The sequence below is a fragment of the Sarcophilus harrisii genome, chromosome 1 (genome assembly GCF_902635505.1).
Source record: "Sarcophilus harrisii chromosome 1, mSarHar1.11, whole genome shotgun sequence".
Taxonomy (NCBI): domain Eukaryota; kingdom Metazoa; phylum Chordata; class Mammalia; order Dasyuromorphia; family Dasyuridae; genus Sarcophilus; species Sarcophilus harrisii.
Window position 1 is genome coordinate 575,446,948 of NC_045426.1, and position 15,018 is coordinate 575,461,965.

General features: G+C 37.0%; 1 protein-coding gene across 3 annotated transcripts in view; it reads left to right on the forward strand.

Moving 5' to 3' along the window:
* The first annotated feature begins 9,333 nt into the window (after window positions 1–9,333).
* Window positions 9,334–15,018, forward strand: part of NDUFAF6 (NADH:ubiquinone oxidoreductase complex assembly factor 6) — a 40,297-nt gene continuing 34,612 nt past the window's right edge. Inside the window, exons 1-2 of one of the 3 annotated variants that reach the window (XM_031947009.1) lie at window positions 9,517–9,605; window positions 10,619–10,674. Coding sequence is in view for 1 of the 3 variants with exons in the window: in XM_031947008.1 (XP_031802868.1) it covers window positions 9,406–9,605 (200 nt within the window). In the remaining 2 variants the exon portion in view is untranslated. Of the gene's footprint in view, window positions 9,606–10,618; window positions 10,675–15,018 lie in introns of those variants that run through there. The other 2 variants (XM_031947008.1, XM_031947010.1) reach the window with 2 other exon arrangements.

The window sequence follows — 15,018 nt, forward strand, 5'->3', positions numbered from 1 at the left end:
CTAGTGAAAAAAAATTTTTTTGGGGGAAAGACAGGGTAAAGATGGAGGTAAGATGGTTAATTTTTATTGCATACATGAAAAAGACTGCAAAATAAAAGCAGGACAACTCAAATTAGAAGAAAAGCAGGAACCAAATCTACAAAAATTGAGTCGTCCCCCAAATGATAAAGTCAAGGGACAGAAACAGAAAATCTCAGATGAAGTTGTAAAAATCATCAACAGTCACATGAGAAAAAAAAAAAACAACCCTCCAAATCACCAACAATTAGAGAAATGCAAATAAAAACAATTCCCAAGCACCCATTGTTGAGATTAGGGACACAGTCAGACTCCCCCAGACTGGGACACATACAGATGATATCCCAAAAGTATATTGAATTACAGGTCACTGTCACAGATTGTTTCAAAAGAATCATAAACTTAGACATCCTTTAAATCAAGGAAAGGTGGCTTAGTAATTAAAGAAGGGAAAGACATTTCCTGGTGGAGATAACATTAAGGCATGACTCCTAAAAGGAGTTTAGAGTCCTAATAGGTGTTAGATATTGTGACAGTTAACAAGCAGACTAACACCATTAAAGTTAGCTGGGGAGGGGAAATAATACCATTGACAGACTGACTAACCTAAAAGGGATTTTAGTATTTTAAAAAAGAGTAAATAAGAGAATTACAGTACAGTAGGTCTCTTAGAGGGGAAATATAACCTTAGGGGCTTGACATCATAATTAGGCTTTCTAATTAGATACTGTAACTGTGGAGTTATGTTGGTTTTGTCAATGCAAGGTATTTAGCTTAGAATTCTGCCAGAGACCTCCATCTGGGATGGGACCATAATAAAGGTCTTATTTAACCAAAATTAAAAAGCCCACTTATATTCCCATTAGCGCTCTTTGGAACTGGAAGCCTATAGTATCTAGGCTTCAGATTGTTTTCTGTAATTCTGGCTCTTTTGGTCAACACCCATGCCCATCTAGCTACCTAGGACCTTATCAGTATCTCACATCATCAGATTGGCCACTTTAACAGAAAAGGAAAATGACAAATATTAGTAGGGCTGTGAAAAAATAAGTGCACCAATGCACTCCTGTTGGAGCCATGAACTATTTCTAATCACTCTGGATAGCAATCTGGAACCATACCCCCAAAGCCACCAAACTGCACATACCTCTCCATCCAGTAATAGATAGATTATTTTCCAAACACAACAGAATCACCTTCTAGGTTGGACCTAGGAATAATTTCTTGAGATGGAAAGTGAAGGCGACCAGGAAAAAAAAAGGAAAAAAGAGCTGGGATAAGTGGTATGTAGGCATTCTATAAAGCAAAATAGCAGAGAGGCAATATCTATTAAGGGTAAACTATATAATTCTACTAAATACCTGTCCATACTTAAGGACAGCCCTCAATAAATCAACAAACATTTATTAAGCTCTTAGTATAAGTGTTGAAGATACAAACAGTTCTTAACTACAAGAAATTCATCTACAATTAGGGCAGCAACACAGATTGATTATTAGCAACACAGATTTATATAAATACAACATAGACACAAAGGAATTTCTTGAGGAGCATTTGTAATTTATGAGGTCAGGTGCAAATGAGGAAATAATGAATTTCAGAGCTGATACACAGGTAAGGAGACAAAAAAGAATCTCTTTTGTAGGAGAAAGTAGGCCAGCTGTGGTGGAAATGAGGATTATGAAGAGTATAATAAGTGATAAAGAAGACTGAAACAGATTGTAAAAGGTTTTAAATACCAGAGAATTCGGTCATTTTTCTTAGAGGTAATAGGAAGTCATAGCAGTTTTTTGTTTTATTTTGTGTGTGTGTGTGTGTGTGTGTGTGTGTGTGTAACAGAGAGAGTATGATCAAATCTGTGCTTTAGGAATATCAATTTGGCAGCACCAAATAAGGTAGTTAGGGAGGTCTTCATTGGATTTTTTCATGCTAAAGTAGGTATTGTAACTATTTATCAGGGATGGTATAGCAAGGGATTTCTTTCTGGGAATGGGATAGATTAAATGGTTCTTCCAACTCTAAAATTCTTTAATTCTGTAATGAATGAAATTAAGTGAACAAAATTAATTTCTGAATGAAAAGATACAACTGGGCCAGTAGCATGTTAGAATAACTTTTCAGATTCCTTGGCAGGGCCTTGAAGGAAAAATCCAGATCATTTTTTATGTGGGTACAAGATATTTCATTGTAGCTAGGTAGTGCAGACTCAGTAGATAAGAGTGCTGGGTGTAGAATCAGGAAGAGTCCTCTACCTGAGTTCAAATCTGACCTTAGGTACTTACTGTGTGATCCTGTGCAGGTCACTTAACCCTGCTTGTCTCACTTCCTCCTCTACAAAATGAACTGGAGAAGGAAATATCAAACCATTTCGGTATCTTTGCCAAGAAAAATCCAAATAGGGTCATGAAGAGTCAAAAATAACTGAAAGTGATTGAATAACTTTATTTGTGTTTCACTATTTTATTTTCATGGAGAACTTTGGGTCCCAGAAGCTACCCAAGAGAAAGATAGAGTTAACAAAATTTGTGACATATTGTAAAATGAAACTTCCTTGACTCTCTAAGACAATGCAGCCCCCCCCCCCCAATCCAATTTGCAACACAAGGCAACTGAGGCAGACCTCCTTTTATTAGGAAGACTTGTGGGCCTTTAGCAATTGAATTTAAAACTTCTTGATCAAGGACTTTCTGTTTGGACTCCAACTCTTTTTGTGGACATTGAGAAATCACTAAAAATAGAATGAAGAGGTACAATTGATGATTGGTCAATTCCATGATATAGTTACCAGAAATGAAGGAAATTCATACTATTTTTGGTCAAAGGAAAAAAATTCCTATATTTTGTCAAGGGAGATGCCCACCAATTATTACTGGTTTATCTGCAGTATTCTTGGGCCTCAACAATCCATCTTTGTAGGGGCTTTCCACAGGACAAACATCAGTTATCAATATCCTGTGGAAGGCTGATTGACAGGGACTTTCTACAGGCTGTTAAGAACATTAGGTGTAAAAGAACAGAGGAATAAGGAAACTGTGGGTTTTTTTTTTTTTTTTTTTAACTTTGTTCTCAAAAGAGCTGGGGGAGCACAGTATAACAAAACCTTATCTCTATTAATATAGGCCCAGTTTACAAACTATAAAACTATAAGTATAAGTATTCCCTAATCCAAATATAAATAGCATAACCATCATCAACATATAGTGAATGAATTAATTCTAACCTATATAACTCTTATTCTTACTAAATCAAACAATTCTATTCTACTTTAGTCAGTCACTGATACCCACATCCCAATGAACTGACTAAATACTGATTAAATTGAGTAGGGGTGTCAAAATTACTTTCACAACAAAAAGAAAAAAAGGAAGCTACACTGCCCAAAAATTGTTTGGGGACCGAAAATGACACCATCTGTAGTTAGCTGCTTCTTTCTCTTTTGCTGAGAGCAGGACTTCCTGATTGCCTAGAAGGCAGCTGCTGCTGCTGCTATGACCAAAGACTCTCAGTCACTGACTTGGTTGCTGGAGATGAACACTGAAAAAGACATTCTGATTCTGAAAAGTTAGAGGAGGGAACTGAGACAATGACCCATTCTGAGTATCTAGACTGCCAGCTATTACAGATCTGGTTAGGATGGTGAGCTGCAGGGAAAAACTGCTTTTTTTTTTATCTTCTCCTCTACTGTTTTCTCCTATTATAATCTGTGAGCATAAGATGAGATCAGAAACATTACAAAATCCTTTCTGTTATTCCTTTCCATGATCAGTAGTTTGGATATTCCTTTCCCTCATTACCAGGTGAGTTGGTAATAAGCATTGTAAGTACTTTCTACATGCTGGAAACTATGATTAAAAACTAGTGATACTAATAGAAACACAAAGAAATTCAGTCTGTATAGTCAAGGAATAAACATTCTAAAGAAGGAAGATAACACATTAAAGTGGAGAGGAGAGAAAAAGGAGAGAGGATAAAAGGATATTTAGATGGGAGCATAATAACAAAGCCATTAGAATCAAAAGCACACTTTAGAGGGAAATGAAACCTAGCTGAACTGGGCCCAAAATGGGGGTCTCCAAAAGGAACTGATCATATCATGGTAGAAAGTTGTTGTAGGGAGAGATAGTCCCTGGGCAAGTAGGGAGAGAATTTAGATGCATATCCCTCTATATAGGCTCTATATAGGAGAATGGATCCTATCTCCTCTTATTTTCACTATCTATATTCAATAAACTATGTTAATCATCTGAGTCCCATGGATGTGGAGCAAGTTGTATCTAGAGAGGAATTTAGAAATGTACAGTTAGGGCTTATGAGTTGTATACATATCATAGATTTAATATTTTAATATGTTGAATAATAGTCCACTTTCACTTATTAGAATGAAAACTTTTTGAAGGCAAGATGTATTTCATTTTTTGTCTTTGTGCCTCCAACACTTTTCACAGTTCTTAACATAAAGTGCTTAATGCTGATTGATGTTATAAAGCTTGCAGTCAAGGATGTAGTGGCAGGGGAAGCAGTCTAACTGAGCATCCTCTGGTGGCTGGTGGGGATATTGCAATCTTTTAAGAAGCTTCTCATAGGTAATGACAATGGTGACATACAGCTTTTAGATTAACTTTGATCAGGCAGTACTTGGGTTATTGGACCTATGAGCCCCAAGGAAGAAGCCATTAGGATCATAGGTATTACTACTATTATTTTTTATTAATGTAAACTTTTTAAAAATAGTATTTTATTTTTCCAATTACATGTAAACATATTTTTTAACATTGATTTTTGTAAGATTTTTGAGTTCCAAAATTTTTTTCCTTCTCTTTTTTTCCCTTCCCCCTCCCTGACAGGAAACAATCTGACATATATAGGTACACATTTTCCATGCCAGAAATTTCTGCTTCTATGACACAAAAATTTATTTTATGTTGTCAAATTTTGTTACATTTAATCCTTAGAATCTGTGGTAGAAAACAATATCTTGCCTAGGGCGTACAAATATGTTGTTCAGGCTCTGAGGGAACAACATAGGGAAGAGGAAGGAAAGCAAAAAAAAAAAAAAAAAAAATAAATTTTTTTTTAGGTAGGACATATGGCAAGGGGAAGCTAAAGTTCCACTTTACAATCCTCCTTAATCTTAGTGCCTTCTGATTAAGATCACTTCCAATTAATCCTCTCATTTTCTTTCCATCTTGTTTGTACATAATTATTAGCGTATTGTCTTTTTAATTAGACTGTCAGCAACTTAAGAGCATATTAAGTCTCCTTCAAATGCCTTTTAATTCTAAAGGGTCTTCTATTTATTTCATATTTATCCTGTATAAATCTTGCTTTTTATTTATTTTCCCCAGTAGACTAGGCTGTTTGATTAATTGTTCAGTACTTCAATCCTGTCCAATTCTTTTTAAAAAAATTTTAATAGCATTTTATTTTTCCAAATACATTCAAAGATCATTTTTTTTTTTTTTTTGGTTTTAGGAGCCTTACATTTATTAAAACATAAACACAGATAACTAACACATAATATCACACATGAAAGAAATTGTAAAACAAGTAGTCATGATGCCTGAGAAAATTCATTTTTAACCACTCTTTAAAGTCTCCTCCAACAATAACATAATTATATGATTTAGTAACTCATCTAGGGTTCATACAGTGGAAGTATTCTTGAATAGGTTAGGAGGTTGGATAAAGTGACTTCTAAGGCCACTTTGAACTTAGATACACTCTTAGTTGGAAGGATTCTTCAAAGATCATTTTCAACAATCATCTTTGCAAAACCTTATGTTCTAAATTTTTCTTCCTCTCCTCTTTTGTTCAACTCTTTATGACCCCATAGATCATAGACACTAGGACCTTTTATTTTCTAGTAATCTCTCAAAGTCTGTCCAAGTTCACATTTGTTGTTTCCATGATACTCTCTATTCATCATACTCTACCATTTCCTTTTTTCTTTGCCTTCAATCTTTCCTAACACCGGGTCTTTTCCAATGAATCCTGACTTCTCATCATGTGGCCAAAGTATTTAAACTTTAGCTTCAGTATTTGACCTCCCAATGAATAATCTGAATTAATTTCTTTAAGTATTGATTGATTTTACCTTATTGCTATCCAAGGAACTCTCAAAAATGTTCTTAGAACCAAGGAGAGAGAGCTTGTGGGCTTCCTCCCAGAGTGCTCCTCTCCGACCCCTGGGAATGTTCCCAAGTAAAAACTCTTGAGTGGCTCACTGGAGCTGTATTTATGCTGTTTCTCCTAGAATGGGATTGTGGGATATCTCCCAGCGTGCTCTCTGGCCCTAAGAGCTTCAAGGGAGGTGTGAATTCAGATATCTCTTTCTAAACCCTGAAATCTCCCAAACAGGTGAACTCCAATGAGTACTTAAATATTTTTTGCTTCTATGAGTTCTCTAAAGGTGTGAACACAAGCATCGTTTCTATCAGTTGTACTTAGTACCTTGTTTCAAGTTCTGGCCCAAAATATCTCCTTCTAAGATCAAATCAATCATATTGAACCATGCTAAATTAGATAATTATTGTCTTTATCAACTCTAATGGCTTAACAGTTTGTAAAGATTCCAACAATGAGGGATAGATATGGGGTACCTAAATGAAATTAGGGTTTAATTGAGGTCTAGTGTCAGGTTTGGGGTACAGGGAATCAAATAGAGTTCCTCTGCAACCTCATTGGATTCAGCTCAAGGATATGGCGTTAAATAAAGTCTAGTGGCGGCACGAGTCCCCAATAAAAGCATTTATTGGCCTGAAAAGCTAGATTGATAAAAGGGGTTTATTATGGGGTTTGGAAGTAAGGTTAAAGTATAGTTAAGGAAATAGGCGAAGGTAGAGATAAGAGGACACTGGGACAGAGGGTCCAGTGGACAGAAAGTCCTGACATGCCAGGTGTAAGATTGGCATGTTTGGAACTTCTGCAAAGAGGGGGTCCTAGCTTGGCCCCTTTCATAATGGGAGATTTAGCTAGAGGGGCCTGTGGATATAGCCCCAAGTTGGCTCAGATCAGGGGATAGTCTATTGGAATTCAAAGGGAGCAGGATTTGTGAATCAAAAGGTCCTTAATTGATAATGCATTAACTAGGAGGAGTTGGGAATCAGAAAGAAAGGAATAATCAATTCTTAAAGGGATCACACCCACATCATTCTCTAGCACCATAATTAGAAAGCACAAGTTCTTTGGAGCTTAGTTGTCTTTAGAATCCAATTCTCACTGCCATACATTGCTACTGGTAGAAACCATAGTTTTTGATTACATGGGCTTGTCAGCAGGGTGGTTAGTGATCTTTGAGTCCAAAAACATAAAATCTGACTCGGCTTCCATTTCTTTCCCTCTATTTGTCAGAAAGTGATGGGACCAATTGTTGAGATCCTATTTTTTTTTTTTTTAAATAATTATAACTTTTTTAGTGACAGAACCCATGCCTGGATAATTTTTTTACAACATTATCCCTTGCACTCACTTCTCTTCCGACTTTTTCCCTCCCTCCCTCCACTCCCTCCCCCAGATGGCAAGCAGTCCTATACATGTTAAATAGGTCACAGTATATCCTAGATACAGTATATGTGTGCAGAACTGAACAGTTCTCTTGTTGCACAGGGAGAATTATATTCAGAAGGTAGAAATAACCTGGGAAGAAAAACAAAAATGCAAACAGTTTACATTCATTTCCCAGTGTTCTTTCTTTGGGTGTAGCTGCTTCTGTCCATCATTGATCAATTGAAACTGAGTCTGATCTTCTCTTTGTCGAAGAAATCCACTTCCATCAGAATATATAGTCATACAGTGTTGTTGTTGAAGTATATAATGATCTCCTGGTTCTGCTCATTTCACTTAGCATCAGTTCATGTAAGTCTCGCCAAGCCTCTCTGTATTCATCCTGCTGGTCATTTCTTACAGAACAATAATATTCCATGACATTCATATACCACAATTTACCCAACCATTCTTCAATTGATGGGCATCCATTCATTTTCCAGCTTCTAGCCACTACAAACAGGGCTGCCACAAACATTTTGGCCCTTTCCCTTCTTTAGTGTCTCTTTGGAGTATAAGCCCAGTAGTAGCACTGCTGGATCAAAGGGTATGCACAGTTTGATAACTTTTTGGGCATAATTCCAGATTGCTCTCCAGAATGGTTGGATTCGTTCACAACTCCACCAACAATGCATCAGTGCAGATCCTGGTTTTTTTTTTTTTAAATGTTAAACTTTTATATTATTCTTTCACACTTATCAAGAGGCTTCTTAATTTCTTCTGCACTTTATTCTCAGAGTCGCATCAGCTATATATCTAGGACTGTTGATAGAGGCAGGGATTGATTTTTGACTTTTTGTATCCTTACTGCTTTTGCACAGTACTAACAGAAAATATTTAATAAATGATTATTGATTGATCCACAAGTTTTCATTTGGCTTAATTTTGTTCTTGAATTTTCTTTTTGCCCATAGTTCTTAGCATAAAGCCTAGCACATAGTAGGTATTTAATAAATGCTTATCTTTTAGCTTTTTAGCACATAGTAGGTATTTAATAAATGCTTATCTTTTAACTTTTAACACATAAGTAGGTATTTAATAAATGCTTATCTTTTAGCTTTTTAACACATAGTAGGTATTTAATAAATGCTTATCTTTTAGCTTTTTAGCACATAGTAGGTATTTAATAAATGCTTATCTTTTCTTTTAACACATAAGTAGGTATTTAATAAATGCTTATCTTTTAGCTTTTTAGCACATAGTAGGTATTTAATAAATGCTTATCTTTTAACTTTTAACACATAAGTAGGTATTTAATAAATGCTTATCTTTTAGCTTTTTAGCACATAGCAGGTATTTAATAAATGCTTATCTTTCAGCTTTTTAGCACATAGCAGGTATTTAATAAATGATTATCTTTCAGCTTTTTAGCACATAGCAGGTATTTAATAAATGCTTATCTTTCTCCCCAGCTCTCAGCACACACACACAGAGTAGGAGATTAATCAGTGCCTATTGGCTTGACTTGAGAGAAAGGATAAGAAATGAAGGGGCAGAGGGGCAGCGGAAGGGAGAAAAATGAAGGAATGTGAGAAGCAAGAAGGTAGAGAGAAGCAAAGAAACAAGGGAGGGAAACAGATGGAGATGGACAGATGGGATTAAAGGAAGGAAACAGACAATCCACAGAAGGGAAAGGGCAAAAAGGGGAGATAAGGTGGAAAGAGACTCAGAAGGGAGGGAAAAGGAGAATGAGAGACTGGGCAGAAAAGGGGGACGGGATGGAAACAGAAAGGAAAAGGAAGAGGAGATCAGAGCAGAGAGAAAAGGCGAAGGCGGCGTTAGGGCGGGGCTGCGCAGGCGCGCTGGGGCTGTGTGAAAGGTGAAAGGGTAGAGGTGCGCGGTGTCATGGCGGCCTCCGCTCTGGCCGCGGGCCTGGGCCCGCTCCGCCTCGGCCCCAGCCGCGGCCTTCGTGGCCGAGCGGTGCCCCGGGGGCCGAGCGCCCACGGGCGGGGGCTTCCGGCCCCCGTGGTCTTGGGACGAAGCGCGACCGCGTGCAGCCGGACGGAAGCCCCCGGCAGTGACCTGTATTGCGTGGAGTTGCTCCGGTGAGCTCCGGTCCGAGGCCGCCGCCGGCGCCGCCGCCGCCCCCAGTCCGGCGCCTCCGGGTTTGCGGAGAGGGAGGGCAGGGAGAGAGCGGCCCCGGGGAGGGAGGAGCGGGGCGCAGAAGTGACTCTCTAGCCGCCCCGCCCGTGACCTTGGTCTCTGCTTCACTTCGATGCAACAAACATTCACTTACTCGTTTTAAAACGGCGTCGTTTGTCTTTCACGTCGCCATGATACCCTGCAATGTCCTTCTCTTTCCTCTGCTCAGACGCTTAAAAAAAACGAGCCTAGCCGATTCCCTGGCAGAAGGTCCGGAAATACACGTGGGCCCCCCTGCTTTGCAAGGCACGAAGGGAGACATTCCTTTTCAGCCCTTGTTCTTTCTAAATCTGCAATATTCACTGGCGTTTATGGGGTGGTTCCTTCGGGCTGCAGTTTTGCCGTCACTTAATGTATTTTTTCCCTGTCTGGGCTTACTTCGGCGTCGGTTTCTTATTTCCTTCCGTCATTGTCTTTATTCCTCGTGTTTGGCATTTCTTACAGCGCAGCCACGTGGGATTATAGCCTCGATTTGTTTCCTCAATCAATGGGCATCTAATTGCAACACGCATTTATTTAACAAACACTTATTAAGCTCCTGCCCTCCTTAAACTTCCTTCTTAATCGAAAGAGGACTTTGGTAAAGGGTCACAGGAACAAGTAAATGCAGAATATTTACAAAGGGGAAGGAGCTCCGGAAAAGGCTGAGCTTGAGCTAAGCTTCGGAGCAAACCTGGGATTCTAAGAGTGTTGATGGAAGAAGCGATGCTTTCTAGTCTGCGGGCAGGAGCACACAGCTGTAGGGAGAGAATTGTTCCAAGACTTGGAGGTAGTAATTGTAATAATAATTGCCTGCATTTATATTTTTTTATATTGCGTCTAAAACATGCCAAATTGTGATAAGTGATTTACAAATAACTCATTTGAACGTCATAACATCCACGCAAGTTAAATGCTGTTATCTCCATTTTTACAGTTGGGGAAACTGAGGCAGACATCCGTTAAGTAACTTGCCTGGAATCACAATAGCTAGTAAGTAGACAAGACCATCCGGTTTAGTCCCATTGTGAGGGGGAAATAACACATTATCATCTTAAAAAAGACAGGTTGGAATCATTGTAAAGAGTTTTAAATGATGAAGTGTATTTTTTCCTAGAGGTAAATGGGAGTCACTGTATCTTTTTCAATAGGAGAGTGACACTGTCATTTTCATACTTTGGGAATACCCTTTTGATATCTGTGATGCATTGGAGAGGTTGGACACAGGTATAGCAATTTATTGACTGTTCCTCCAGGCCAGGCAAAAAGATTATGAGAGGTTGAATTAGACTTTTTTGTAGGGTGACTGGAGAGAAAGGTAAGATATGAGGGTTCATGTAGAAATAGAATTTAGAAGATGTAGCATTTGATGAAGGTTGGCAATGTCTTCTATTCATTTAAGCAGGACTGTTTGCTACTACCAGGTTATCCACATTGAGATTTTACTTTACTGCGATCAATTTTGGGGAAGGGAGGGCTAAATCAAGCAGTCAATAAACACTTTTAAAACCCTACTATGTACCAGGCACTGTGCTAAGCACTGGGGATTAAAAAAAAAAAGGGCAAAAGACAGCTCATAGAATTCACCATTTAATGGAGGAGATCCTAATCAAATGAAAAGTCACAAACCAGCAGGATATATACAGGATAAATAGAAAATTATTAATAGAGGAAAAGCACAAGAATTAAGAAGGATTAGGAAAGACTTCTTGCATGATGGGATTTTAATTGGGACTTGAGGAGGGCCTTCAATATCATCATGCAATTGAAGCTGCTCTAGCCAAAGTTATTAATGATTTCTTAATTGTTAAATATACTAGCCTTTTTCTAGTCATCATCCTTCTTGACCTCTCTGCAACCTTTGACTTTGTTAATCACCATTTCCTCTTGGATATTTTCTCCTAAATTTTTATGGCTTTATTCTATCTTGGTTCTCCTCTCACCTGACTTTAATGCTTTTCATTTTTATTTGCTGAGTCCTCATTCAGATCATATCTATTGGCTTTGGTGTCCCTATAGGCTCTGCCCTATGCCTTTTCATTTTTCTTCATACTATCTTGCTTGATGATCTCATCAATTGCAGTGGGTTCAATGAACATCATCTCTGGAGATGATTCCCAGATCTATAAATCCAGTTCCCACTTCTCTCCTGATTGATAGTCACAATCATCAACTGACATTTAGATGTTTTAAATTGCATGTTCTAAAGGCATCTCAAATATAACATATCTATCCCCTTTCAAAATTTTTTAATGAGTCATCACCACCCTTCCATTCACCCAGGTTTATAACTTCAGTGTCATCTATGATTCCATGCTTTCACTCCATGTAGCCAATCTGTAGCCAGATTTTGTTGTTTTTACCTTTACAACATCTTTTATTTATGTTCCTTCTCTTCAGTTAAGCAGGGCCCTAATGTGGGCCCTCATCTTGTCATACCTGGATTTTCGCTGTAGCCTTCTGATTAGTCTCCCTGTTTCAGATCTCTCCCCATTCCAGTTCATCTTTCATTCAGCAGCGATAAAAATATTCCTGAAATGCAGTTTTCATAATGTCATCTACCTCATCAATAAATTCCATTGGTTTCCAATTACATACAAGATTAAATATAAACTCCTTTCTTTGGCACTTAAAACCTTTTGCAACATTTTTGGTCCCTTCCTTTGATTTGTCTTCACTTGGCTACTTGCTTCTTCCTTAAGACACTACATTTCCTATCTTTGTGTCTTTACACTGGCTGTCCTGATTGAATTGAATGAACTCCCATCTTTAATACTCCTTCCAGCTTCTCATGCTTCTTTCAAGATTCAAGATTTCAATTTTTCTAAACATTTCCACATTTATCATGCTGCATAAGAAAAATCAGATCGAAAAGAAAAAAAAGCAAGCAAACAACAATGAAAAGTTGAAAATATATGTTGCAATCCACATTCAGTCCCCATAGTTCTCTTTCTGGATTTAGATGGCTCCATCACAAGTCTTTTGGAATTGGCCCGAATCACTTCATTGTTGAAAAGAGCCAAATCCATCAGAATTGATCATTGTATAATTTTGCTGTTATTATGTACAATGTTTTCCTGGTTCTACTTACTTTACTTAGCATTAGTTCATGTAAGTCTCTCCAAGCTTTTCTGAAATTATCCTGCTGCTGATTTCTTATAGAACAATAATATTCCATTACATTCATATACCATAATCTATTTAGCCTTTCCCCAATTGATGGGAATCCATGCAGTTTCCATTTCCTTGTCACTACAAAAAGAGCTGCTACAAATATTTTTGCACATTAGATCCTTTTCCCTTTTTTATAACCTGTTTAAGATACAAACCTAATAAAGACACTGCTGGATCAAAGGGTATATACAGCTTGAAAGCCCTTTGAATTGCTTTGAGATTATTTTCCATTTATATGGTTATGTACCTGGTTATTTACATTTTGTTTCTACCATTAGAATAAGAAGCATTGAGGAAAGTGACCATAGTTTTGCATTTATTTGTATACCCAAATATATTTATGTATAAATATATATAAATATAATAAATGTGTATAAATATAAAACATATAAATATATGTATACTGTATACCCAGTACTTAGGGCAGTGCTTGGCACATAGCAAGCTTTTTGACTTTTTGTAAAATACTATCCTTTTTAAAATGAAAGCCTTTTGATTAGGGACTTATGTTATAACAAGGTTATATTTCAACAAAAATCAATACTTTTGAGTATTGCTGAGGCAATTGAAATTAAGTGACTTGCCCAGCGTCACATAGCTAGGAAGTATTAAGTGACTATTATTAATATTAATTATATTATTATATTATAATTATATTATATTATAATTTTTATATTAATTAACTAATAATATTAAGTATCCAGACTAGAACTCAGGTCCTCCTGACTTCTAGGGGTGTCAGAGGGCTGGCACTCTATCCACTGCACCCTCTAGCTGCTCCCCCAAATCAATACTTAATATTAAACACTACTGCATGCCTTTATCTTGGACATATTTTTTCCTGTGTGTTTTTAATATTTATTGAATTGAATACATTTTTTATTGTTATTATTTTATTGACTGCTTACTAAGTGCAGTTCAGTGTGCTAGCTACTGGGGTAAGTATTAGGATGAGTTGACATCTGCCTATAATCATAATCTGATTCAGCAGACATTTATTAAAAAACATTTTTATTTAAAAGTTTTTGAGTTCCAAACTTTTTCCTTCCATCTCTCCCTTTCTTTTGCCCTCCTTGAGATAGTAAGCAGCCAGATACAGGTTTTACAAATGCAATTATGTATAATATTCCCATATTAGACACTTTTTATAAGAAGACTTGGATAAAAAAAATGAGCGTGAAAAATAGGATGTGAAATCTGTATAAACAATATCAGTTCTTTCTCTGGAGGGATAGTGTGCTTTATCTTTCATCCTTTGGGATTATCTTTGTTATTGTATTGCTGAGAATAGCTAAGTAATTGACAATTCTTCATCAAACAATATTGCTGTTAACTGTGTACAGTGTTCTCCTGGTTCTGTTCACTTCACTATTCAGCAGACATTTAGGTGCCATTGAATTGCGTTTAATAAACAAAGATAAGGTAAGTCTGCCTTCAAGGGAGCAGATTAGGCATATGCATTTAACGCAAGACAGAATGAGATATGCATTGGAGAAATATGTTCAGGCCTGGAGGTCATAGGTATTTAATAAATGCTCATTGATTATTATCTACAACTATTAATTCAATGATCGTCTCCATGAGAGCGACTTCCAGTTTATTTATAGTCATTAATTCTGTCTTGAGCTCCTGTTCTTCATTACCGGATGGCTGCTGCATAACTTCTAGATGTCCTATAATATCTCAAATGTAATGTTCTAAATCAAATTTATTATTTTTTCCTCCTACCACTTCTATAATTTCTCTACTTCATTCATTTTCACAACCTTATACTTAATGACTTTTTCCTGTCCCTTAACCCTATTATCCAGTCTATCACCAAATCTTGTTCTACTTGTACATTCTCTCATATTAGTTTTGGTGGGGGGGGGGAGTTTTCTATCTATTCAATTAATTAATTAGGTCAGGCCATCCTTTTACCTTTTCATTTCCTTTCACTTGAACTACTGCAATGCCCTTCTTATCAAATTAATATTCATAAAGCATAGATCTGACCATTTCATTCCCCTACTTCAGTGACAACCTTTTGCCTCTAGAATATTCATTTTAATTTAACAAACATTTAATAAGTATCTTCTATACAATCCTGCCTCCACTGATTTATTTACTACATATACTTTGAACTTGACTTACTCTTTTCTTCCCTTCACTCCTCTATGCAAG